Raw genomic sequence first — 27,743 nt, 5'->3', positions numbered from 1 at the left:
AAGCCCATTATCGCGGTTTTAGCTGCAGTTTTCTGCCACTAAAGCGGCGATAATTTTATCGCCTGTCTTGATAATATGCCCCTTAAGTCATGGAAGCTGGGCATCAAAACTTTATAACAGTGGGACCTTGCCATACTACCTGTCCTCCCCCTTAAAACCAAGAATGAGGAGTCAATTCATGAAATTGCGGTTCGGATTGATTCTGTTGTTGGCATACAAATATGGGCTAGGGTATAAAGAGGCTGTAGCTACTAAGAGCTGAGCAAGCGGAGCAGTAGAGGAATCCCTAAGCCACATACTGTGCATCTGCAAGCAACTACGCACACTGAGGATATATTGGCTTCGCCCTATTTGGTGTAATCTAAATATACGGACATGTCATGCCACCCTGGTCGAGTGCATGAAAGGCGAATCAGTGCAGCTGGCGGCATGCTTCATGAAATATCTGACGGCAGTACAAGCAGTTTTGGATTCCGACCATCACACAGGGCTATAACCTATAATGCAGTGCCACGTGTTTTAAAGCTTCATGTTTAAAGTCGCTCAAGTGGTGTTTAAACATGTAAAATTTTTAGAATAACAGAGTTATAGAGTGTTAAAATCTTTTATATACTCTTTTATAATATTGGAATGTATGCACTTTATATTGTTTTTTATATGGCCTGATTGCAATGATTTTAATTGATTCTGCAATCTATCTATCTATCTATCTATCTATCTATGGCCCGTGCTGCTGGCCTACACACAGCTGCTGTACGGGAGCCTCTCCTCCAGGGTGAGAATCGGCAGACTAGTGTCGGCTCCGTTCCCGGTGACCAGCGGGACCAGGCAGGGTTGCCCCCTCTCTCCTCTCCTCTTCGCTCTGGCGATGGAGCCCCTGGCCATTAGGCTGCGACGGGAGGGGGAGACTTGGGGGATCCCCATAGCGGGCGTCACCCACTGCGTGTCTCTATATGCGGACGATCTACTGATCTACGTCCGTGACATATCGGCTGACCTTACATCCATTTGGACGACACTACAGGAGTTCGGGGATACGTCGGGACTCCGGGTCAACTGGGAAAAATCGTCCGTTTTCCCTTTGGGCGCGCGCGCAGAATCTCTGACGATAACGCTAGGTGCGCAGACATTGACATGGGAAGGGACTCCCCCCAGATACCTGGGGGTGCGCCTGTACCACTCCCCCAGAGACCTCTTCGAGGGAAACCAACGGAGGGCACTGATCGGCCTGCGCTCGGCTGTGGAGTTCTGGAAGACTCTTCCATTAGCACCTATAGGACGTGTCGCAATCGCGAAGATGATCATGGTGCCGCGAATGCTCTACTACTTCGCAAACCTTCCAATAATCCCACCCCGTGCTTTTTTCCGGGAACTAGACACGCTGCTAGCAACCTTGATCTGGGGGGGCGGTCGGCACCGAGTAGCGCTGCGTACATTGTATCTACCTACGACGGCCGGAGGCCTGGGGGCCCCATCCTTCGAATCATACTTTCTCGCGGCACAGCTCCAGTGGTTATCCCAGTGGACGGCGGAGCGACATATGGAGGAGACAGTCACGGATGCGGGTAGACTACCACAGCCCGCGATCCGACGTATGCTGTTGCCGGGCTCCAAGCCGATACGCACACATCCGCTTCAGGTCGTCGTAGCCCGCCGATGCATGATGCGGATACACCGCATGTCCAGGGGACGCCCGCTGTATTCCCCCCTGCTCCCTCTGGTGGGGTTCCCGCGACGTAACGGACACTACACCGCGATGGCCCTCCAGGTGTGGACGGACCACGGCGTCACAGAGATGGAGGCGTTGTTTCAGGAGGGGCAGTTGAGGACATACGCACAGATGGTGGAGTGGTATGACCTCCCCCAGGGACAATTCCTGAGACACAGGCAGCTGCTGGAAAGTAGTGGCCGCTTCTGGAACCCACGCGATGGGGAACCCCCGACGCATCCGGTGTTGCATACAGTGCTGCGCATGGGAGCGGGCAGTCACCTGGTCACCTGGCATTATAAAGCGATTAGGGAGTTGGCGGACGTTTCCCTGGACAAACTCCGGGAAACGTGGGAGGACGACGCAGGCCGCGTATTCAATGACGCGGAGTGGCGCAAAGCCCTGGAGTCCCCCAAAAAGGTGTCCAGGAACGCGCGATTTAAAAATATCCAATTCAACATTCTCCACCGGGCGTATCTTACTCCAGACAAACTCCACCGGTTTTACCCTGAAACGCGATTTGACTGTCCCAGATGTCACCTGACAGACGCCGATTTCAAGCATATGTTCTGGGCCTGCCCCTCCATACACCGTTTTTGGGAGGAGGTGTACCACACCGTCTGCGCTACAACTGAAATCCAGGCCGCCGCCACCTGGGAGGAGTGTGCACTGGGGTTGTCCCCGAAGAAGAAAACCGCGAAGGTACAGTGGAAGTTTATGTTCCTAGCCGTGCTCCTCGCGAAGAGAAACATCGCGATGCATTGGAGGGCCCCAGAAGGACCGTCCATACCGGCGTGGGCAGGCGCAGTGCTCAAATGGGGAGCAGCCGAGGAGGAACTGTTAAGGGAGGAGGAGGCGAAGGGCGCCCGTAAACACCCGATATCTATGGAATGGGCGCTCCTCCTCATCCTTTTTAAGCAAAACTACGAGCCGAGGGACGCCCCGGACGTGCCACAGCTCACCCCTCACGCCTTTCCGACATCCCCTGGCCGCCCCAACCTGGCGGAGAGCGCAGACGACTCCGCAGGTAGACAGAGCACCTAGGTGCGAGAGCGAGCGCGAGCACGGACCCGGCCCCCTGTGTCGCGACAAGCGATGACCGACAGACTCGACCCCCCCCCCCCCCTCTCCTAAGTAGATCTCAGGATGGATCGCTCGCACTAGCTATCAGTCCTCCCACAATCTGGCACGTGAACCTCGCCCCCGCCAGTCCCGCACTCCCACCCCCCACTTCCATTTTTCACCTCCTACTCCCTTCCTTCCCCACCCCTTCTTTTTCCAAGTTTATGGATCCCCCCCTCCCTAGGGCCCGTTCCAAACCGCCCCGTAGGCGGTAGTTGCCCCGGTTGACGGCTTACACGCCGTGGTCCTAGATACATGACCTGACAGTGAACCTGGGAAAGAAGGGAACGTTGCATACACTACATTGGGGAGGTAGCGCTGACCCCGATAGAGACGGACGCTGGCGACATTACTGTGCAGACATACACGGGGACGGAGCAGAGCGCACTAGGGGGCGACCAGCATTACCGCTTATAATAGATACCTTCGGCAACTAACGAACTACAGCACCCACTCACTATAGCTCGCGCAATGGTTGATGATGATGTAATGTAATGATTGGAACATATATAAGCGCAAGTTTACTGTAATGAAATGCATGCAAAACCCTAATAAAAAAAATTGAAAGAATCTATCTATCTATCTATCTATCTATCTATCTATCTATCTATCTATCTATCTATCTATCTATCTATCTATCTATCTATCTATCTATCTATCTATCTATCTATCTATCTATCTATCTATCTATCTATCTATCTATCTATCTATCTGGCTCAGAAAAGGAGAAATCTTCATGAGTGTTTTCAGTAGAAGGAAACAAACAGAAAGAGAAGGCCCTCCACCAGCTCCCTAGCTCCTGGCCCTGGGCGCTGGAGAAGGGTGCTGAAGAACCGAGACCTTATGGGCCTGGCGGCGCAGGGTACGCCTTAATCTCCTGAGTTCACCTGCTTTGTCGAACAGAGACACGGGACACTCCGTTAGGCGTAGAAGGTTTGGTTTATTAGCTGCAGCTAAGTACAGTTGTCCCAGAAGTACACTCGGTATGTTCTTAGGAGACTGCCACTTTACTTTGTGGCGCACAATCTTTTATAAAACACATATTCACAAAGAACACTCCCAATGCATACAGGGTTCACCAATGAGAAGAATGTGAAAACAAGATATTAAGTAACTCAAATAAGCCTCTCTTCCAACTCTGTTTGTCACCCTTCCCTACAAGTTAATCAGTGGTAGTGTTTATAATTCGACTTGCAGGTGGCAGGACACATTTGTATGCCCCGGAGGACAGTTGTGAAATGAGAGAATACGAGTAAAGAATAGCGAAGGCCAGAGGATAAGATAAAGTCAGGAAAGAATGGTGCGAACCAACAGATAGTTGAAACAGGGATCAGTCAAACCAGACGAGGATTAGTGGAGTCGGCCAGACCCTGACACCAGCTTTAAACAGAGGCAGGAGGTTATTTGACACTTTGCAGTAGGAAGAGGGAAAACAACACCTCGTTCACCGTGCTGCCTGAGTGAGGGCAACACAAAATGGCAGCGGAACACAAAATGGTGGCTAAATACGAACGGGATCGGAAAACTGAATTACCTCAGACCCTCCTTTTGCCATTACTCAGGCAAGACGCACAGACTCATTTTAATCTGAGCCGACGTCAATGGCCATGAGGTCATCAAGCTGTTGCTGCATTATCATTTTAATGCTCTCCGTCTTCCGTGACACAGGCCTTGGGACACACATAGTGGCACAAAGACCACAGATGGCGGGGCCACACTGCATACAGAGACAACAGGAAAGAATGATGGCCAAAACCACTCCAAGGAATGTTAATACCTTTCATCCCCATTTGGACAGTAATCCCCAAAACCATTCCAATAAAGACCAATCTTCTTCATCCTGATGAATCGACTCGGAGATCACATGTAATTTGGAGATGGCTTGGTATACCGTAGGGGCATCGTCAGGTATATAAATACAACAGCTAGATCCGATCAATTTACAAACTCCACCACGATCCGCAAGAATAACACCCAGAGCAATCCGGTTCTGCAATGTCATGAGACGATCCGCCTGAAGTTCAGCTGTGAGATTACTCAAGGCTCCCGCAGTGACATCTATGGTAGTCTCAACAACACAAACCAATTGTCTCATGTTTCTACTGTTGGCCATTGGGCCCCAAAAAGGGAGAAATCCTTTAAGGAAATCACCTCCCTCTTGTCCTGCCGTGTCTTTAGAATCAATAATCCCTCTGTCATATCTGTTTCTGTGATGTCCCGAAGGAGCAGTATATGTAGGAGGGAGAAGAAAGGCTATATAGCACGTTCCTGAAAAATCTGTCGGTAGCCACGTGTAGGCTCTATCGTGGCAGACAAAATACGTGCCCTGGGATGGCACTAACGGTGGTGTATTCTGAGATGTGTAAATGTATGTATGGGAACAAAAACTCTTTCCTTGTCCAGTGTCAGTAGTCTTGCCATTCATTTGTAAACAAAAGTTACCTCGATGAGGCACAGTCCAAATTGGTGGAGATTTTCCCTGTTTAACTCTATCTGTAAGGCTAGTAACGTAAAGAGTCACGTTACAACCATCGTATGCCCGTTTCTCATCAACAGGAACCCTACTATTCTCCACAATTCTAGCCATAGCCACTATTCCTTTTATCAGAGAACTATGACTAAAATCTTGCCCACTACCATATGAACGCTCTGGACGTCTAAATCGGTTCTGATATGCATTTGAAAACATCACAAAATAGCCCCAAGCGGAACCTTCATAAGAAAATGGAAGGGCTAAATATGGCATCCCTTTGTCTGTGGTATGAGGCATAAGTCCACACACCCAACAGTCGGTTGTGTTGACTACCAATTGGTGTTGATGCAACAACTGGACAAATGAATTGTTAAAATATTCTGTTCTCCTGATTAGTTCATGTTGGGGAAGCGTATGTAATTGATGTGGGGAGATAGTAGAATGAAGAGGCAAGGAAATAGAGGTAGGGACAGATTTGTGCTGCATAGCATGAACAATCCAACCTACACAGGCCAATAAGGTACTAAAAAACATAAGAACACACAATGTTATGCCACATTGACTGTACACTAATTTACAATATTTCTTTTTCATCTCTTCCTTCTTCTTATTCTTTCCCACTTTGACATCCATCCTCTAAAATTGTTGCTCACTGCAATCTTCCTTACTCACTTGGCTGTGATTATTAGCCGTCCTATGACACTGCAAGTCCTGGGGGCCTAGCCACTATACAGGTCACGAACCAAGACTCCTACCGTGACCCTGCAACCTGGACAGATGATACATGTCACGAAAGAGATGAAAATCTCAGGTGTCCTTGACCAGTCTAGGCCTTAAATTATATCGAGTTCTGTTCAGTACAGTTTGGTCCTGAAATAGTGTCTGTGGATCTGTAGTGTTCAATCGGCGATGTGGCGGTACGGCTTCTTGTAAAATGTCATCATCTTCTTTCTCTGACCGAGTTCCATCTAGGTGTGCACTACTGAAAGGTACAAACCGGGGGACCCTTTCGCCTTCAAAATCACCTACACCCTTACGGACCCACTGGTCAAAAGGCAAGGGCACCTTTTTGCAGTGCACGCCATGGATCCAGTTCTTTTTCCCTTCGACTTTCACTGCTGTACGTGTCACTAGAAGAACTTGTCGAGGCGCCTTCCAACGAGGTTCCAAATTCCTTGTCCTCTGAACATTTTTCACACAGACCCAGTCTCCCGGTTGGATAGAATGACCTAGGTCTGTGGAGGCCTCTGGTAAAGCGTTTTGAACCTGTTGGTGGAGAACACGTAATTTAGTGGTGAGGTCATGTAAGTAGTCAATCAGCATTGGATACTGTATGTCAGAATACTTTTTAGGGCGAGGGACTCCCCAAACACAACCTTGTATGGGCTGAGTCCCAAAGGAGAATGTACAGCTGTTCTAGTGGATAGGAGAGCCAAAGGTAAAGCATCGGGCCAGGCAAGTCCCGTGCTAGCCTGTACCTTTGCAAGCTTAAGTTTGAGAGTGCCGTTATAGCACTCTACCAAACCCGCTGATTGGGGATGGCTCGCCGCATGGAATTTCTGCCTGATACCAAGACCGGCACACACTTTTTTCATAATTTGGCCCACAAATTCACTTCCATTGTCACCCCAGACAATGCGTGGCAAACCAAACCTAGGGAAGAACTCTTTCAGAAGAACTTTGGCAGTGGACAAAGCAGTGTTGTCTTTCAGGGGGTAGGCCTCTATCCATCTGGAGAAGGCACACACCACCACCAAAACATATTTGAGATTGTTGCATCGTTCCATGTGAATATAATCAATTTGCAACACCTCAAAGGGATATGTTGGGGGAGCAAAATGACCTGCTGGAGTTCGGGTTCCCTTTCCTGGATTATGCATCAAGCAAACGATACAATGCTTCACTAAATTATCTGCACATTTTGGAATCCCTTAGTTCAGCCACACTGGAGCCAGAAGCTTACATATTCCTTTCGCACTGATGTGGGCTGGACCATGTGCCATAGCAACTACAGGCAGTACCTAGGCATCTGGTAACAGCCAACGCTGATGTTCTGACAATTCTATCCAACATCCCATCGCGTCTAACATTCCTGTACTCTATTTCCACTCACTCAACTCTTTCTCTGTAGCCTCTCCTTGAATCGATCTCACACTTTCTATTGTATCCTCACACATTCCTTTTTCCTTGACCCAATTTGCAGGGCCCGCAACATACATGCAGCTCATAGCATCTCTGGCTGTTTCTTTCGCTACCTCATCCGCAAAAGCATTCCCGCGACCAACATCATCAGTAATCCTCTTATGCGCACTACACTTTATGATTGCTATCTGGGTAGGCAAAGCAAGTGACTCAAGAAGATCAGTTACCAACTGACCATGCTGTATTTTAGTACCGTGGGAGGTAAAGAATCCTCTTTCCTTCCACAAACGCCCAAAACTATGTGCTACACCAAACACATACTGGCTGTCGGTATATACATTCACTCTCTTCCCCTTAGATAACACACACGCTCTGGTCAAAGCTATCAGTTCAGCCGCCTGAGCTGAATTATGTCTGATGCGTGCTGTCTCCACGATTGTATGCAAGGTGGTAACAGCATAAGCTGAAGTTGTTTCAACATTAGGGAGTTTAAAACAAGAACCATCCACCCATAGGGTCCCATCCGGGTCCATTAGTGGTGTATCTTTCAAATCAATCCTACCTTTTGTCTCCTCCTCAGTAGGGAGAAAACAATCATGTTGTTCCTGAATACCTTTCTCCTCTGGAAGGGGTAACAATGTGGCTGGATTTAAAGTGTTACATCGTTTGATGTGCACATGACTAGCCAAGAGCGTCGGCTCATACCCATACAAGCGAGCACTTGTAAAATGAAATGATGCAGACCTCCTCATCAGATCTGCTGATGTCACTGACCCCGGCTGTAGTAGCGTCCCTAATTCTAAGCACTAGGTTCATTAATGGCCAGCTGGCACCACCAGTGTCTTTAATCCCAGCCTTTGGGTTTCATTTCAAGCCTTCGCTCCTGGTGCAGACCTCCTCCTCAGATCTGCTGATGTCACCGACCCCGTCTGTAGTAGCATCCCTACTTCTAAGCACTAGGTTCATTAATGGCCAGCTGGCACCAGTCCATTAGTCTCTTAAACCCGAGCCTTTGGCTTTCATTTCAAGCCTTCGCTCCTGGTGCAGACCTCCTCATCAGATCTGCTGATGTCACTGACCCCGGCTGTAGTAGCGTCCCTACATCTAAGCACTAGGTTCTTTAATGGCTAACTAGCGCCACAAGTCTCTTTAATCCCAGCCTTTGGGTTTCATTTCAAGCCTTCGCTCTTGATGCAGACCTCCTCATCAGATCTGCTGATGTCACTGACCCCAGCTGTAGTAGCGTCCCTACTTCTAAGCACTAGGTTCATCAATGGCCAGCTGGCACCACCAGTGTCTTTAATCCCAGCCTTTGGGTTTCATTTCAAGCCTTCGCTCCTGGTGCAGACCTCCTCCTCAGATCTGCTGATGTCACCGACCCCGGCTGTAGTAATGTCCCTACTTCTAAGCACTAGGTTTATTAATGGCCAGCTGGCATGGTCAGTCTCTTTAATCCCAGCCTTTGGGTTTCATTTCAAGCCTTCGCTCCTGGTGCAGACCTCCTCCTCAGATCTGCTGATGTCACCGACCCCATCTGTAGTAGCATCCCTACTTCTAAGCACTAGGTTCATTAATGGCCAGCTGGCACCAGTCCATTAGTCTCTATAATCCCAGCCTTTGGGTTTCATTTCAAGCCTTCGCTCCTGGTGTAGACCTCCTCCTCAGATCTGCTGATGTCACTGACCCCGGCTGTAGTAGCGTCCCTACTTCTAAGCACTAGGTTCTTTAATGGCCAGCTAGCGCCACAAGTCTCTTTAATCCCAGCCTTTGGGTTTCATTTCAAGCCTTCGCTCCTGGTGCAGACCTCCTCCTCAGATCTGCTGATGTCACTGACCCCGGCTGTAGTAGCGTCCCTACTTCTAAGCACTAGGTTCATTAATGCCCAGCTGGCACCACCAGTGTCTTTAATCCCAGCCTTTGGGTTTCATTTCAAGCCTTCGCTCCTGGTGCAGACCTCCTCCTCAGATCTGCTGATGTCACCGACCCCGGCTGTAGTAGTGTCCCTACTTCTAAGCACTAGGTTCATTACTGGCCAGCTGGCACAGTCAGTGTCTTTAATCCGAGCCTTTGGCTTTCATTTCAGGCCTTCGCCCCTGATGCAGACCCCCTCCTCAGATCTGCCGATGTCACCGACCCCGGCTGTAGTAGTGTCCCTACTTCTAAGCACTAGGTTCATTAATGGCCAGCTGGCATGGTCAGTCTATTTAATCCCAGCCTTTGGGTTTCATTTCAAGCCTTCGCTCCTGATGCAGACCTCCACGTCTGATTTGCTGATGTCACCGACCCCGTCTGTAGTAGCGTCCCTACTTCTAAGCACTAGGGTCATTAATGGCCAGCTGGCACCAGTCCATTAGTCTCTTTAATCACAGCCTTTGGGTTTCATTTCAAGCCTTCGCTCCTGATGCAGACCTCCTCCTCAGACCTGCTGATGTTACCGACCCCGGCTGCAGGAGCGTCCCTACTTCTAAGCACTAGGTTCTGTAATGGTCGGCTGGCACAGTCAGTGTCTTTAATCCGAGCCTGTGGCTTTCATTTCAAGCCTTCGCTCCTTGTGCAGACCTCCTTGTCAGATCTGCTGATGTCACCGACCCCAGCTGTATTATCGTCCCTACTTCTAAGCACTAGGTTCATTAATGGCCATCTGGCACGGTCAGTCTCTTTAATCCGAGCCTTTGGCTTTCATTTCAAGCCTTCACTCCTGGTGCAGACCTCCTCGTCAGATCTGCTGATGTCACCGACCCTAGCTGTAGTATTGTCCCTACTTCTAAGCACTAGGTTCATTAATGGCCAGCTGGCACCAGTCCATTAGTCTCTTAAATCCGAGACTTTGGGTTTCATTTCAAGGCTTCGCTCCTGGTGCATAACTCCTCGTCAGATCTGCTGATGTCACTGACCCCGGCTGTAGTAGCGTCCCTACTTCTAAGCACTAGGTTCATTAATGGCCAGCTGGCACCACCAGTGTCTTTAATCCCAGCCTTTGGGTTTCATTTCAAGCCTTCGCTCCTGGTGCAGACCTCCTCCTCAGATCTGCCGATGTCACCGACCCCGGCTGTAGTAGTGTCCCTACTTGTAAGCACTAGGTTCTTTAATGGCCAGCTGGCATGGTCAGTCTCTTTAATCCCAGCCTTTGGGTTTCATTTCAATCCTTCACTCCTGGCTCAGACCTCCTCGTCAGATCTGCTGATGTAGGGACACTACTACAGCCGGGGTCGGTGACATCGGCAGATCTGAGGAGGAGGTCTGCACCAGGAGCGAAGGCTTGAAATGAAACCCAAAGGCTGGGATTAAAGACACTGGTGGTGCCAGCTGGCCATTAATGAACCTAGTGCTTAGAAGTAGGGACGCTACTACAGCCGGGGTCAGTGACATCAGCAGATCTGAGGAGGAGGTCTGCATCAGGGGTGAAGGCTTGAAATGAAACCCAAAGGCTGGGATTAAAGAGACTGGCGGTGCTAGATGTCCATTAATGAACCTAGTGCTTATAAGTAGGGACGCTACTACAGCCGGTGTGAGTTACATCAGCAGATCTGACGAGGAGGTCTGCACCAGGAGCGAAGGCTTGAAATGAAACCCAAAGGCTCGGGTTTAAGAGACTAATGGACTGGTGCCAGCTGGCCATTAATGAACCTAGTGCTTTGAAGTAGGGACGCTACTACAGCCGGGGTCAGTGACATCAGCAGATCTGACGAGGAGGTCTGCACCAGGAGCGAAGGCTTGAAATGAAAGCCAAAGGCTCGGATTTAAGAGACTAATGGACTGGTGCCAGCTGGCCATTAATGAACCTAGTGCTTTGAAGTAGGGACGCTACTACAGCCGGGGTCAGTGACATCAGCAGATCTGACGAGGAGGTCTGCACCAGGAGCGAAGGCTTGAAATGAAAGCCAAAGGCTCGGATAAAAGAGACTGACCGTGCCAGCTGGCCATTAATGAACCTAGTGCTTAGAAGTAGGGACGCTACTACAGACGGGGTCGGTGACATCAGCAGATCAGACGTGGAGGTCTGCACCAGGAGCGAAGGCTTGAAATGGAACCCAAAGGCTGGGATTAAAGACACTGGTGGTGCCAGCTGGCCATTAATGAACCTAGTACTTAGAAGTAGGGACGCTACTACAGCCGGGGTCAGTGACATCAGCAGATCTGAGGAGGAGGTCTGCACCAGGAGCGAAGGCTTGAAATGAAACCCAAAGGTTGGGATTAAAGACACTGGTGGTGCCAGCTGGCCATTAATGAACCTAGTGCTTAGAAGTAGGGACGCTACTACAGCCGGGGTCGGTGACATCAGCAGATCTGAGGAGGAGGTCTGCACCAGGAGCGAAGGCTTGAAATGAAACCCAAAGGCTGGGATTAAAGACACTGGTGGTGCCAGCTGGCCATTAATGAACCTAGTACTTAGAAGTAGGGACGCTACTACAGCCGGGGTCAGTGACATCAGCAGATCTGAGGAGGAGGTCTGCACCAGGAGCGAAGGCTTGAAATGAAACCCAAAGGTTGGGATTAAAGACACTGGTGGTGCCAGCTGGCCATTAATGAACCTAGTGCTTAGAAGTAGGGACGCTACTACAGCCGGGATCGGTGACATCAGCAGATCTGACGAGGAGGTCTGCATCAGGGGTGAAGGCTTGAAATGAAAGCCAAAGGCTCGGATTAAAGACACTGGTGGTGCCAGCTGGCCATTAATGAACCTAGTGCTTAGAAGTAGGAACGCTACTACAGCCGGGGTCGGTGACATCAGCAGATCTGACGAGGAGGTCTGCATCAGGAGCGAAGGCTTGAAATGAAACCCAAAGGCTCGGATTTAAGAGACTAATGGACTGGTGCCAGCTGACCATTAATGAACCTAGTGCTTTGAAGTAGGGACGCTACTACAGCCGGGGTCAGTGACATCAGCAGATCTGACGAGGAGGTCTGCACCAGGAGCGAAGGCTTGAAATGAAAGCCAAAGGCTCGGATTAAAGAGATTGACCGTGCCAGCTGGCCATTAATGAACCTAGTGCTTAGAAGTAGGGACGCTACTACAGACGGGGTCGGTGACATCAGCAGATCAGACGTGGAGGTCTGCACCAGGAGCGAAGGCTTGAAATGGAACCCAAAGGCTGGGATTAAAGACACTGGTGGTGCCAGCTGGCCATTAATGAACCTAGTACTTAGAAGTAGGGACGCTACTACAGCCGGGGTCGGTGACATCAGCAGATCTGAGGAGGAGGTCTGCACCAGGAGCGAAGGCTTGAAATGAAACCCAAAGGTTGGGATTAAAGACACTGGTGGTGCCAGCTGGCCATTAATGAACCTAGTGCTTAGAAGTAGGGACGCTACTACAGCCGGGGTCGGTGACATCAGCAGATCTGAGGAGGAGGTCTGCACCAGGAGCGAAGGCTTGAAATGAAACCCAAAGGCTGGGATTAAAGACACTGGTGGTGCCAGCTGGCCATTAATGAACCTAGTGCTTAGAAGTAGGGACGCTACTACAGCCGGGGTCGGTGACATCAGCAGATCTGACGAGGAGGTCTGCATCAGGGGTGAAGGCTTGAAATGAAAGCCAAAGGCTCGGATTAAAGACACTGGTGGTGCCAGCTGGTCATTAATGAACGTAGTGCTTAGAAGTAGGAACGCTACTACAGCCGGGGTCGGTGACATCAGCAGATCTGACGAGGAGGTCTGCATCAGGAGCGAAGACTTGAAATGAAACCCAAAGGCTCGGATTAAAGACACTGGTGGTGCCAGCTGGCCATTAATGAACCTAGTGCTTAGAAGTAGGGACGCTACTACAGCCGGGGTCGGTGACATCAGCAGATCTGACGAGGAGGTCTGCATCAGGGGTGAAGGCTTGAAATGAAAGCCAAAGGCTCGGATTAAAGACACTGACTGTGCCAGCCGGCCATTAATGAACCTAGTGCTTAGAAGTAGGGACACTACTACAGCCGGGGTCGGTGACATCAGCAGGTCTGAGGAGGAGGTCTGCACCAGGAGCGAAGGCTTGAAATGAAACCCAAAGGCTGGGATTAAAGAGACTGACCATGCCAGCTGGCCATTAATGAACCTAGTGCTTGGAGGCGTGGCTTGGATGCCGAGGGGAATGGCGGCGTGAGCTCGGAGCTCCGCCTCCGATCCCCACGAGAATCCTGATAAAATACACGGAATCCGACGCGAACAGTGCCACTGAACCAACGCTGTGCGTGGGACGGGTGGCGGCACCTCACAGGACGTAAACCGGCACTGCTTCAATGAAGATCGGCCCGCCGAAGAGTGCAGAGTGTCCTGCGAGTAACGCGGCCTAAAATGGCGGCCGCGGCCGAGGGCCAGCACAACTGAAAGGGGCCTGGACCGCGGAGCCCTCGTAGGAACAAACGGAGAGTGAGAAGACCCTACTGGGATTGCCCTGAACACGGGCGGCGAGTTGAGCCGCGCTCTTGAACGCCGTGGGCAAAGATTGCACGGGCGGTTGATCGAGCGTCGGGGGGCAGGGATTAAAATGGCGGCCGCCCTGAAGACTAGCGACTGACGGCGCTGCAGGACGAGGCAGCGGGGCGACAGACTAGGAGAGCGGCGGTCGGCGGGCCCTGGCCGAAGCTCCGAGGGGGGGCTGGCGCTTCCGCCAGCCGAGCGACGGGGAAAAGGATCCTCGACCCAGGCAGCGGCGACCCTAAAGGAGCTGGCGAAGGGCCCCGATGGACACACGGTGAGAGGGGCGGCCCGCAGTACCAGCGGCGCGGAGGAGGTGAGAGGCCCGGGGCCCCGTAGAGTCTGCCCATACCCCTGGGAGTGCCTACAGGGTTTACGGGAGAATCGGCTGAAGGAGACCTGAGTGGGGGAGCGACCTGGGGCCCTACCGGCGCTGCAGTTACTGGGCCGAGAATCGACAGGCGCGGGTGCAGCTGGGTGCGACGGCGAGGGGGCGCCGGATTGCTCCTTCCACGAGCGGCGGAGCTCCCAGCGAAGGCTCGAGCTGCGAGTAGCTAGAGGGGTCTGCCGGACGGAGGAAGAGCATCCTGACGGCTGGGATCTACGACCTAAAGCCCTTGAAAGATCGGTTGGATGTAGCTACGAGGCCAGCACCGGGTGAGCGAGAGGAAGCATCCACTGGGGAGCGGGCTCTGAGGAGGTGCGCCGCTGGGGCTGGGCTGCGGTTGCCCACGCGCTTGGAGGACACACTTCACAGGGACGCGGAGCGGCCTACGAGTAGGAAGAGCCCCCGAGGGGAGAGAGGCCAGCACCGCAACGGAACTGGAGGTTGGCAGTCGGCGCCCTCGAGCATCCCTGAGGAGTCTGGAGGAGCCCTGATTGGAGGAGGATACTCAGCGGGGGCCGCTCCCAGAAGCGTGGCACCAAGAGGATCGCCACGGGTGGGGGCCCACGGAGGCTTGGGAGGACCCCCTGAAGGAGGCTGCTGCTCGGAATCGGGCGGGAGCGCCAGGAGAGCCCCCCCGGCGGCGAAGGGCCCGGCGGGCGGGCAGAGGCAGCGGTGAGAACGTGGAGTTGCCTGGATTTGGCGTCGAGACGGAAGGACAGAGGGGAGAGAGAGGGCTCAGGGACCCCCGGGGCCCCAGAGAAGGGGACGCTGCAGACGGTCTTGCTGAGTGGCACGAGGAGGCTGGTTTCGCCCCGATGTCGGTCGCAGAGAGAGCTTGGACAGAGGGTGAGCTCCCGGGAGTAGGGGAATAGGAGACCAGGAGTGGGTGCGCCAACACCGATTGGCCCTTGGGCCCGACAGCCCAGGGTCCACTAGCAGAGGGTTGGGGTCCTGGCCTCGCGGGCCTGCTGCCTTTGGGAGAAGCACTATCATGCCCCTTCAGTGGGGAAGGAGCTGGAGGAGCCCCTACTCGGGCTGCGGGACGACCGCGACCAACTGGCACGCCTGAAAGATGGGCAAGCCCAGGGCTAAAGGAGGGGAAGTAGCACCCGGCGCGGAGGCGCAAGACGGAGCCGCCCAGGGCCCCGCAGACTTGCAGCAGTTGCGGGACTGTATCCTGGAGGCCATAGCGGCCACAAAAGATGCATTGCAGCAGGACATAGCCCAAGTGGCGTCGGGTTTGGGGATCCTGCGAGCGGACCATGGGAAACTAAAGGACAGAGTTAAAACTACGGAAGACACGTTGCAGCAACTGATGCCGGCACACAAATCCCTGGAGGGGCGGCTGGTCAATGCGTTAGATCGCATACAGGTCCTGGAGCGGCGAGCGGAGGATGCTGAAAACCGCAGTAGGCGTAACAATGTTCGCTTAGTAGGTCTGCCGGAAAAAAAAGAAGGCGACGACATAGTGGGATACCTGGACGCTTGGCTACGGTCAGAAATGGCACCAGAGGGTCTCTCGCCCTTCTTTACATTGGAGTGGGCGCACCGAGTGCCGGCAAGGCCCCCCAAACCAGGCCAACCACCGCGTCCGGTGGTGATAAAGCTGCTGCACTACAAGGACAGGGACTGGCTGCTGCAGCGAGCAGGGATGCGGGTCCATTTCAAGTGGATAACAGTAACGTCACAATGTTTCCGGATTACACATTTGAAACCCAGAAATTGCGTGCCTCCTTCTTATCAATCAAACGAGAACTGAGAACTGAGGGTATACAATACTTGCTCCTCTTCCTGGCCAAGCTGCGAGTCGTTGTAGACAACAAGACGCTCTTCTTCCCTACATCGGCGGAGGCCTGGGCGTGGTGGGACATTTACAAGGCAGGGACGGATGGAGCGAGATCTAGGGCTGAAGGGGGGCAAGGACTGCAGCCAGTGCGGAAATCGCGGAGGCTCCGGCAGCGAAGGCAGAGAGCTAGAAAACCCACAGAATCACAAACAGAAGAAGAGAGGAGATCGGCACTGCAAGCGGTGGTGGAACTGTCAGGAACTGTAGCGACCCAGTCAACCCGTGGGTCGGGCTCGGAAAGCCACGTCACGAGCTCGGAAACGGACCATTCAGAACTTAATGGGGCCAACGCCCCAGAGGTGACCCCGCAGCCATCGGGAGAAATTATTGAAGGCTGATGGAGAAGTTCTGCCGGGCAGACAGCGCAAGGGGGCTGGGGAGCCGGCTCCTGCCGAGGATGACGCATGCAGAAGAGCTGTTCGGATTTTCGTGAGTGACAATGGGGGATTGGGGAGCGGGGGGACGGGATTGTGGTTGCCGCCTTCGGTGCCGAGTTACACCCTGGAGGCCCGTAAGGCCACCGCAGTGTAGACTGCGGTCTAGGTAGGTGGTTGAGCAAGTTTGCTCTTCCTTAGTTTGGATGGGGGCTGCTTTTGCGAAGTTAGGTCCTGTTCTGGGGGGGAAGGGGCCGAGAGTAGTTGGGGGGGCTCGAGGCGGGGAAGTTGGAGGGGGGGAAACAGTTTCTTCAGGGGAGGGGTGGAACAGTGTCACCGAACGCGACTGGACATGGAAGGGTGTTGCATCCTGGCCTCTGACATGGGATTATGGCTAATGCTGGAATGGTGAAATGTGTGACATGGAATGTACGGGGACTCCACACCATGGCAAGGAGGCATAAGATTCACACTTATCTGGTGCGCAGGGGTGTTCAGATTGCGCTATTACAAGAGACGCACTTAACGAAGCAAGAGGGCATTGCGCTGCAGCGTAGGTGGAGAGGGCAATTATTTAACACCACGTACTCCGCCTTTGCGAGGGGAACTCTGATTTGGATAAGAGCGGGGACCCCCTTCCAAGTAGTTAGGCACACAATAGATCCGGAGGGTAGGTATGTGGCTGTTGAGGGCAAACTCAGGGGCCGGGATATTGTGCTCTGTAGTGTGTATGCACCTAATATAGACCAGGGGCCCTACTTCACGAAACTTTCAGGAGCGCTGGCCGGTTACCTGACGGGTCCTATCATGCTGGGAGGGGACTTTAACTCAATAGCAGACCCTGCACTTGATAGGTCCCATCCACCATTGGGGACATCCCCGGTACACCGGCTAGCGAAGCGTAGGCTCGAGTGGCAGGGGAGGTGGGGCCTGGAGGATGCTTGGAGGGCACAACACCCAACAACGAGGGACTACTCATATTACTCAACACTGCATGACCTACATGTCAGGCTAGATGCTTTTTTGTGCTCCCCGGCCGTGCTCCAGTCAGTGGCACACACAGAGTATTTAAACCGCACGTTGTCCGACCACAACCCTTTACTACTGACGCTAGAATGGATGACCGAGATCTCGAGGGTCCCAACGTGGCAGCTGAGGCCTGATACACTAGATGACCCACCATACCGGGAGGCACTGGGAGAGAGGATTACTCAATACTTTAACGAGAATAGCGGATCCAAGGCGACCAGAGCGATGGAGTGGGACGCTTTCAATATAGTGGTTAGGGGACATTGTATAGGGAAATATGCCGGAGTGCGCAAGACTCTGTTGGAGGACTTGGACAAGGCGGAGGGGAAGTTACGGGCGGTTGAGGTGGCGCGGCCTGGTCACCCCGGACTCCAAGAGGCAGTTTGCGAGGCTAGGGGGGCGGTGGCGGTTGAAGTGGAGAGGCTCCGCAGCTTCGACTACAAGAACTATTTGGTGAGAGCACACGCAGAGGGGGACAAAGTGGGAACGCTGCTAGCTTGGCTGGCCAATCCCACTAAACGTAGCCACACGAACTTGGCCATAGAGAGGGGGGGAGGCGGCATGGTCACAGCCCAGATGGACATACTGGATAGTTTCTGCTCGTACTATGGGACACTTTACAAGAGCGTGCTGGAGGGGCTGGAGGGGGACATTGACGCGTTTCTGGAGGGGCTGCAGCTGCCGCAACTTGACCAGGAAGAAGCGGAGGCCTTAGGCAAAGACATAGACCTAGCGGAAATCAGGGGGGCAGTGAAACGAATGGCTCGGAACAAAACCCCGGGCCTGGACGGTTTGCACATAGAATTTTATGGTAGATACCTGGATCAACTGGCCCCGAGGCTCCAGGCGGTGTATAAAGAGGCCAAGAATAGGGGTAGACTGCCACAATCCATGTGCGAGGCACTGATGATCCCACTACTGAAGCCGGGAAGGGAGGGTACCGACCCGGCTTCTTACAGGCCGCTGTCAATGCTGACGACGGACTATAAAATCCTGAGCACTATACTAGCGACCAGACTGCTGCAGCACATGCCGAGACTGATTCATGGTGACCAGTCGGGGTTCATCCCTGCGAGGAACACCACCGCTAACATCCGCCGACTAATCTGATTGCTGGGGGACCCGATGGCGAGCGCACGAGCGCCACTCGTCTTATCAATCAATATAGAGAAGGCATTCGATAGCCTAGAGTGGGATTATCTGTACAGAGCCATGAAGCGTTTTGGCCTCGGTGATGGATACATAGGTTGGACAAAGGTCCTATATGCCTCAGCAGTGGTGAGGGTGCGGGTAGGATCCCTTATATCGAGCCAGTACCAAGTGTGCCGGGGCACCAGACAGGGGTGCTCACTTTCCCCGCTGTTGTTTGCGCTGGCAATAGAGCCCCTCGCGGCGGAGGCCAGAACAGGCCGTTACTACAGGGGGCTGGACTACAGAGGGACCCCGCAACTTATCTCACTATATGCAGATGATCTGCTTTTGTTCTTGGAGGACGCCGCAGACGCGCTGAAAGGCGCGGAGAGACTTCTCGCGGGATTTGGCAGGATATCTGGGCTACAAGTAAACTGGTCCAAGACCTGTTTGTTCCCGCTGCGCCAGGGCGAACCGCGACCTGACATCCGACCACTGCTCAACTGGGAGCCTAGTTGCCTTAAATACTTAGCAGTACATATATACCATTCTGCTGTAGATATGCTGGACGGCAACGTGGGACGCTGTATAAGAGCACTGAAGGGCAGCATGTCCTTTTGGGCCACACTCCCGCTCTCGGTAACAGGACGAATCTCATTATTAAAAATGATAGCTTTGCCACGTCTCCTATACTACTTCCGCACGCTCCCGGTGTGGATACCGGGCTCTGTTTTCCGGCAGCTGTGATCGTTATTAGTCTCATTCCTCTGGGGTACGGGAAGGCGCAGAATTGCGATGGCGACTCTGACCCGGCCAAAGGACGAGGGGGGCCTAGCGGTCCCGGACTTCGAGTTTTACTATCTGGCGGCGCAGCTACAGATCTTTACACAGGAGGGGGCAAGAGTATATCGGGGGCCGGAGCAAGACTGAGAGGGAGGCACCCCCCGCCATGTGCTGGCGTATATCACGCTGCAGCAGAGGCTGGTCGTCGGAGACTTGTCCATGGAGGAACAGACGTTCAGGCAATGCTGGAACCGATCGCAGAGTCGAGTGGGAGTGCGGCGCCCGTATGCGCCGGAGATACCGCTAGGAATGGTGACGGCGCTCCCGCACGGAGGGGATTGGTCGGGATTACAGGTGTGGGAGGAGGCGGGCCTACAAATGTTGGGCGACTTGTACGAGGAGGGAGCGTTGATCCCTTATCAAACTCTGCAGGAGCGGTTTGGTCTTCCGAGGGGAGATTATCTGATGCACGCAGCAGTGACTGGAGCGATACAGGAGCACTGGGGAGAGGGGCTCCTAGAGCCTACCACATCTGCGGCTTGCCAATACACCATGATGTCTGCTGGCACCTACAAAGCAGTGGCTTGTCTGTACTCCAGAATGATGCACGAAACCTTACAGCCGATGGCGGCGCTGAAGGCGAAATGGGAACTGGATATACAAACAGAGATCCCTGACACTACGTGGGCGGGTATAGTGAGGAGGGCCAGGAACAGCACAAGGAACGCACGCTTCCAGTTGATACACTTTTATATCCTCCACAGGGCCTACCTCACACCAGGTAAAATTGGAAAATATTTCGGAGCGGAGGATGCGGCGTGCCCTAGATGCGGCGCAATAGGAGCAGAGCTAGGTCATATGCTGTGGGACTGCCCTCACCTGCGCGAATACTGGAGGGAAGTGGGCGGGACACTGGCTGAGGTAACGGACAGAGAATTGCAATATAGCAAGGCGGTCTGTGTCCTGCACTGGTTTCCTCACACGCCCAAGAACAAGACCACAAGTAAATTTATAGATATGGGCCTCCTCTTGGCAAAGAGGGAAGTGACGAGACTCTGGAAGTCGAAAGTGGGCCCCACACATGGGAGGTGGATTAAGGAACTACAGAAATGGGCGGCGAGTAAAAGTACACTTAGATACCGACTGGCGAGTCGTAGGTCAGATGATAGGGCACTAGAGGTGGCCACAGAGTGGGAGGTGTTGGTGCAGGCCCTGCGCAACAGCGCGGTTGAGGAGGAAGAGGAGCCCTCTGATCCTGATGATGATCCCCGGAACGTTCCAACCACACATACACAGTAGATAGTCATTTATTTCTGATACGTACCCAAGACTGCATATTAAGGCCGAGACCAGTCGTAGGCGAGGGCACTGGAGGGTGGAGAGGGAGGGAGATAGGGGGATAGGGACTGGGGAGGGGGAGTGACTGGGTGGGGGGAAGGGGGGGAGAAAACTTAAAAGCGGAACGCAGACCTCCTATAATGATATAAATAAATGTACAGGTTGACATATGGTTAAGTATAATGACCTACATGTTATCGCTGCCCGGCCTCTGGGATGTGGGCTCACAAGCTGTGTACGGGAGGCTCATGGCCAAGAAAGGAAACGGCACTGGCATTTACGGTGCAGGGTCATTATGTATGTAAGCTGTTTATCCTATTGTTCTGCAATAAAAACGGTTTTAAAAAAAAATAAAAAAATTAATGAACCTAGTGCTTAGAAGTAGGGATGGTACTACAGATGGGGTCGGTGACATCAGCAGATCAGATGTGGAGGTCTGCATCAGGAGCGAAGGCTTGAAATGAAACCCAAAGGCTAGGATTAAAGAGCCTGGTGGCGCTAGCTGGCCATTAAATAACCTAGTGCTTAGAAGTAGGGACACTACTACAGCCGGGGTCGGTGACATCAGTAGATCTGAGGAGGAGGTCTGCACCAGGAGCGAAGGCTTGAAATGTATTGCTGCGAACAGTGCGGGTGAATTACCTGATTGTTGGTTTCTGTGGACCTTTGGCGAGCCCCTGCTGAACCCTTGTCTTCCCTGGGGTCTTGTGGGAACAGACATCGTCGGTCTCCCCCGCTGCCTGCAGCCCCGTGACACCTAAAGGGCGCGGCCGCTGTGCGGTGAGACTACACTTCCCAGGAGCCCTAGCGGCCGGACGCCGCACACCATCAACTCGCGCCCAGTGGCGCTTAAATTTGAATCGGGACTCCCGCCTCACGGGACGCGCGCGGGCTAAGCCCGGGCAAAGGGCGGGCCCTCTTAGGCCCTCAGAGGCCGATTGAGGCTGGGCTGGGATTACTCTCTTGGTCTTGTGTTTCAGGCCATTGATTATTTATGGGTTGTATGGTCTGGGTATTGTTGTGAAGCCTTTGTAAGTGTTGACGCTTGGATGCTTGTAGTGTCTATATGCCATCTGTACTGAAAATGAACACTAAGATGAGCACGAGAGTTGCTGGCAGGGGGCTTTAGATAGTTACCTTAAACAGGCCGAATCGGACATTGTGAAAGAAATAGCTTCGGTGGAACGTAGGCTTTCTTTAGAACCGATCAGGCAGCCCTTGTCAGCTACACCACCTATGGACCTTGCTTTAAGCAATGCACTCCCTGTTGTTGCTCAGTCTTGTATAACTTCAAATGGGTTAAATGCTGACGATATCTCCATGGCTATATCCGCACTCCCACCTACTATGAGCCCAGCTCCTTCCCCTGTGGCCATTCGCACAAGACAGTCAAGACAGTCATATACTACAGCTAAATCTAACCAGACATTAAGTAGGGGTAATTTTGAGATGGGTAAAAGAAAGGCTAAAAAAAATCCCCAGGGTAATCGGAAAATGGCTACAATTTCGAGAATTAGCAGTCCCGTACCCGGGCTGAACCAGGATAAAATTAGTGCCCCACAGCCAGTTAGCGAGATAAACCATGGGGGAATAATTGAACAAAGAAATCGGGGCCCTGAGATTGTCAGTGAAAATCTAGCGTTAGAGCTTGCGAAGATTATAGATGCCCGCCTTAAGTTATTTACTGTACCGCTAATGGCCTCTTTGAAGCGAATAGAGGATCGCATCATCAAAATTGAATCACATGTTAACAAAAAAAGCATAAATGCAGGGACAAGTACCACGGTAGTTGACTCTCTAAATACGTGTACAACTACAGTCAGTAACATGTTGGATTCTATGATTATTTCACATCAACAACCTGTGCTTTCTACTATTGCCTCTGGCACAGGCCCTAAAACCTTACCCCCCCACAAAAAGATCCTGAAATAGTCCGGGACAGAGAAACATGTATACAGAAATCTGGGGGGAGGTCTTCTTTCCCAGCACAGCCTGTTGGGAGGGACTCACCATTACATTTCCCGCCAGAGGCATGTCCCTATACAATTAGTTTAGCCAATGTACCAAAGCTAACGGACGGTTAACGGGAGCATTGGACTTCCCTAAAAAATAAGGCCCTACACTGTTTGGCAAATAAAACTGTTTTGGGGCATCATTTTTACAGCAATTTCCTGATGATTAGAAGAGTCCTGTGGGTGGGTAGGACTGAAAAGAGTCTAGATGGTGATTGTATTGTCATACGTTTTAGAGCACCTAAACTAGTCGATGACATTTTGAGGCAGGCTGGTTCAGTAAGAATTCACCAGGAGTATGTTAACGTTCGGGGTCGGTGACATCAGCAGATCTGACGAGGAGGTCTGCACCAGGAGCGAAGGCTTGAAATGAAACCCAAAGGCTCGGATTAAAGAGACTAATGGACTGGTGCCAGCTGGCCATTAATGAACCTAGTGCTTAGAAGTAGGGACGCTACTACAGACGGGGTCGGTGACATCAGCAGATCTGAGGAGGAGGTCTGCATCAGGGGCGAAGGCTTGAAATGAAACCCAAAGGCTGGGATTAAAGACACTGGTGGTGCCAGCTGGCCATTAATGAACCTAGTGCTTAGAAGTAGGGACGCTACTACAGCCGGTGTGAGTTACATCAGCAGATCTGACGAGGAGGTCTGCATCAGGAGCGAAGGCTTGAAATGAAACCCAAAGGCTGGGATTAAAGAGACTGGTGGCGCTAGCTGGCCATTAAAGAACCTAGTGCTTAGAAGAAGGGACGCTACTACAGCCGGGGTCGTGACATCAGCAGATCTGACTAGGAGGTCTGCACCAGGAGCGAAGGCTTGAAATGAAACCCAAAGGCTGGCATTAAAGAGACTGACCATGCCAGCTGGCCATTAATGAACCTAGTGCTTAGAAGTAGGGACGCTACTTCAGCCGGGGCCGGTGACATCAGCAGATCTGACGAGGAGGTCTGCGCCAGGAGCGAAGGCTTGAAATGAAACTCAAAGGCTCGGATTAAAGAGACTAATGGACTGGTGCCAGCTGGCCATTAATGAACCTAGTGCTTAGAAGTAGGGACGCTACTACAGCCGGGGTCGGTGAAATTAGCAGATCTGACGAGGAGGTCTGCATCAGGAGCGAAGGCTTGAAATGAAACCCAAAGGCTCGGATTAAAGAGATTTGTGGCGCTAGCTGCCCATTAAAGAACCTAGTGCTTAGAAGTAGGGACGCTACTACAGCCAGGGTCTGTGACATCAGCAGAACTGACGAGGAGGTCTGCATCAGGGGTGAAGGCTTGAAATAAAACCCAAAGGCTGGGATTAAAGAGACTTGTGGCGCTAGCTGGCCATTTAAGAACCTAGTGCTTAGAAGTAGGGACGCTACTATAGCCAGGGTCAGTGACATCAGCAGATCTGACGAGGAGGTCTGCATCAGGGGCGAAGGCTTGAAATGAAAGCCAAAGGCTCGGATTAAAGAGACTAATGGACTGGTGCCAGCTGGCCATTAATGAACCTAGTGCTTAGAAGTAGGGACGCTACTACAGACGGGTCGGTGAAATCATCAGATCTGACGAGGAGGTCTGCATCAAGGGAGAAGGCTTGAAATGAAACCCAAAGGCTGGGATTAAAGAGACTTGTGGTGCTAGCTGGCCATTAATGAACCTAGTGCTTAGAAGTAGGGACGCTACTACAGCCGGGGTCAGTGACATCAGCAGATCTGAGGAGGAGGTCTACACCAGGAGCGAAGGCTTGAAATGAAACCCAAAGGCTGGGATTATAGAGACTAATGGACTGGTGCCAGCTGGCCATTAATGAACCTAGTGCTTAGAAGTAGGGATGCTACTACAGATGGGGTCGGTGACATCAGCAGATCAGACGTGGAGGTCTGCATCAGGAGCGAAGGCTTGAAATGAAACCCAAAGGCTGGGATTAAAGAGACTGGTGGCGCTAGCTGGCCATTAAAGAACCTAGTGTTTAGAAGTAGGGACGCTACTACAGCCGGGGTCAGTGAAATCAGCAGATCTGACGAGGAGGTCTGCACCAGGAGCGAAGGCTTGAAATGGAACCCAAAGGCTGGGATTAAAGAGACTGACCGTTCCAGATGGCCATTAAGGAACCTAGTGCTTAGAAGTAGGGACGCTACTACAGCCGGGGTCAGTGACATCAGCAGATCTGACGAGGAGGTCTTCACCAGGAGCGAAGGCTTGAAATGGAACCCAAAGGCTGGGATTAAAGAGACTGGTGGCGCTAGCTGGCCATTAATGAACCTAGTGCTTAGAAGTAGGGACGCTACTACAGCCGGGGTCGGTGACACCAGCAGATCTGACGAGGAGGTCTGCACCAGGAGCGAAGGCTTGAAATGGAACCCAAAGGCTGGGATTAAAGAGACTGACCATTCCAGATGGCCATTAAGGAACCTAGTGCTTAGAAGTAGGGACGCTACTACAGCCGGGGTCAGTGACATCAGCAGATCTGACGAGGAGGTCTGCACCAGGAGCGAAGGCTTGAAATGAAACCCAAAGGCTCAGATTTAAGACACTGATGGTACGGGCTGTCCATTAAAGAACCTCTAGGGGCATATCAGCAACAACCGGCGATAATTATCGCTAAGCGCACTTAGCGCTAGGATAATTATCGCCGGCTAGCGTGGATTTTTATCGCTGAGATAGCGTGCTATTAGCAACGCTTATCTCAAAAGCGATAAAAATCCTTACGCTAACTGCCTAACGTGAGATTATCGCTGGAAACCCAGCGATAATCTCACGTAGTGTGGCGTTAGCTTGATGATAGGGACCCACAAATTTAGCCATGATATCCACCTTCCATGGGATATCATGGCTAAATCAGTCCTGAAGCAGGCGTAAGGAAAGTAGCGATAACAGGGGTTATCGCTACTTTTCTTGCCGCTATGCTTCATAGCGTGGGGCTTGATGATATGACATTTCTCCTGTCATGTCAGGTACGCCCACTTTGCATCTCATTAGAGATGCAAAGCTGGCCGTTAGGAATTCCTACGCAAACGAAGTTTTCAAGTGTTAGCGTGAGTTTGCTAATTAGGCGATAAAATTATCGCCGCTTTTGGGCCGAAAAGCGAAAACGGCCGCAAAAGCGGCGATAATTCTATCGCCTTGCCGATATGCCCCCTAGTGCTTCGAGGCAGTGATCCTTGAGCGCCCGCCGCTGGGATTAGTATGGTAGGTCTGCGCATGCCCAGAAGGCTGCAGAAAGTCTCCCCTTCCGTTGAAGTTTAGTGCCTCCTTGAACGGCCTCTTCCCCGGCGCTGTAAACCCTTGTTCCCACCCCAGATGTGTATATGGAGGGGTGAGGGTGGCCCGTGTCACACTCCCTGCCCAGGGGGGTGGTTTTCTCTCAGTTTCTGGCCGGGGGGGGTGGGGGTTGTAGTGAGCCGCGCTGGGCATGCGCCGGAGAGCAGTGTGCCCCTGTCAGAGCCTGGCCCCTCGGTGCTGTGCTAAGGACCAGGGCTTTTCACGGATCATCACCCGCAGGGCTCAGAGCCGTCTCCCAGCAGGGGGTCTCTCTGACCACGCTCAGTCTAGCCCCCCAGTGTGAAGGGGTCCCCCCCCCCCCCCTCCGGACAGAGGCAGCAGGAGGCACCAGTCAGCTGAACTGACAGACAGAAGGCGCACCCTTGCCACCCAGCATGTCCTCACGGGAAGGTACTACAAGTACCAGAATGCATTGTGATCAGAGCTGAATCACTGCCACTGGTACCTTGTGAGCCAACCCACCGGTGCCAGGCAGCCCAGCTAGGTCCCATCTCTGCCCCGGTGGCGCCCACACTGCCCAGCCAGGAGTCCTGCCTGTGTCCAGAGTAGGCGCCCACCTCGCAGCTCTGCGGCTGTGCTGCCAGTGGCTCTGATCGGAGGAGCTGTCACAGTCCTACATCCGGGGTCTCCAGGGACAAAGCAGCCGAACCATGTTCAAGCGACAGTCTGTGCAGGTGAGGGGTGCCAGGGGGCGCAGGGGGGGGGGGGTGCCAGGCAGCATGCTAGGAATTGCGGCAGGGGTGTGCCAGGGAGCGCGCCAGGGGGTATGCCGGGGTGTGTGTTTTTGGGAGTGTGCGCCAGGGAGTGTGTGCCAGGGCCAATGCCAGGGGGGGTGCATGGGACAGTGCCAGGGAGTGTGTCAACGACTATGCGTGGAAATGTGCCAGGGTGTGGGCTTGGGACAGTGCCAGGGAGTGTGCCAGGGACAGTGTGACTGGGGGAGTGTGTGCCAGGGAGTGTGCCTGGGGGCGTGCCAGAGGGTGTCAGGGACAGTTCCTGGGAGTGTGCGCCTGGGAGTGTACACTGGAGTGCGCCAGGGAGTGAGCTTTGAGTGTGCCTGGGGGTCTGGAGGGGGTCTGCCTGAGGCTGTGCTAGGGACCGTACCAGGGACCATGCCAGGGAGGCTGGCACAGTGCCAGAGGCCGTGCCTGTGGTGTGGAGGGTGAGTGATGGTAGGCGATGGGCAGCGTCGCTGAACAGGCTCACACGTCCAAAGATGCGGTCCTTGCATTTATTCCGCGGAGTCTTTTTCACGGCAAAGGACACCCCCCAGGCTCAGCAGCAGGTGTCTTGTGCGGTGGGGGGGGGGGGGGGGGGTCAGGTGTCGCCCGGTGCCAGCCAAGGGTCTGGATTCACTTTCAGGCTTTGGCTCTCTGGAGATAGAAGCGCCACACAGTGAGTCCTTCTCTCAGAGCGCTATACCAGGTTTTAAACACCTGTTATGTGACAGGGCACTGCCCTCTGCCCGGCCTGGGCACCCCGGGAGGAGGTGTGGGCAGAGCTCGTCACTCCGGCTTGATTTGGAGGGAGCGCGCCAAGGCATTTCTCTTCCACTTCTTTTTTAGGACTTGTGCCCTGCCTCCCTCCCGCGCGCCAAGGCATTGGCATTCGGCTGTAGTGCCAAACTGCAGCTGGCACAGGAAGTGCAGCCAGCACCCTCCACCCCCCCTCCCCCGCGCGCCAAAGCATTGAGCTGTAGTGCCAACCTGCAGCTGGCACAGGATGTGCCGCCA

At 53.0% G+C, this 27,743-nt stretch overlaps 1 protein-coding gene across 3 annotated transcripts in view; it reads left to right on the top strand.

Annotated features, from left to right (window-relative positions):
• LOC146822411 (uncharacterized) overlaps positions 1-27,743 on the top strand; it is a 233,276-nt gene that overhangs the window by 24,113 nt on the left and 181,420 nt on the right. For 2 of the 3 annotated variants that reach the window (XM_085613501.1, XM_085613499.1), the window contains exon 1: positions 26,083-26,684. The exons of the other annotated variant lie outside the window; for it this stretch is intronic. In XM_085613501.1, the coding sequence (XP_085469627.1) occupies positions 26,661-26,684 (24 nt within the window). In that variant the 5' untranslated portion in view covers positions 26,083-26,660. Of the gene's footprint in view, positions 1-26,082; positions 26,685-27,743 lie in introns of those variants that run through there. 3 annotated transcript variants of the gene reach the window in all.

The sequence above is a fragment of the Triturus cristatus genome, chromosome 6, assembly GCF_964204655.1.
Source record: "Triturus cristatus chromosome 6, aTriCri1.1, whole genome shotgun sequence".
In the NCBI taxonomy this organism is placed as follows: Eukaryota; Metazoa; Chordata; class Amphibia; order Caudata; family Salamandridae; genus Triturus; species Triturus cristatus.
Note: the sequence above shows the minus strand (reverse complement) of the source record. Positions and strands in the feature narration are given on the sequence as shown.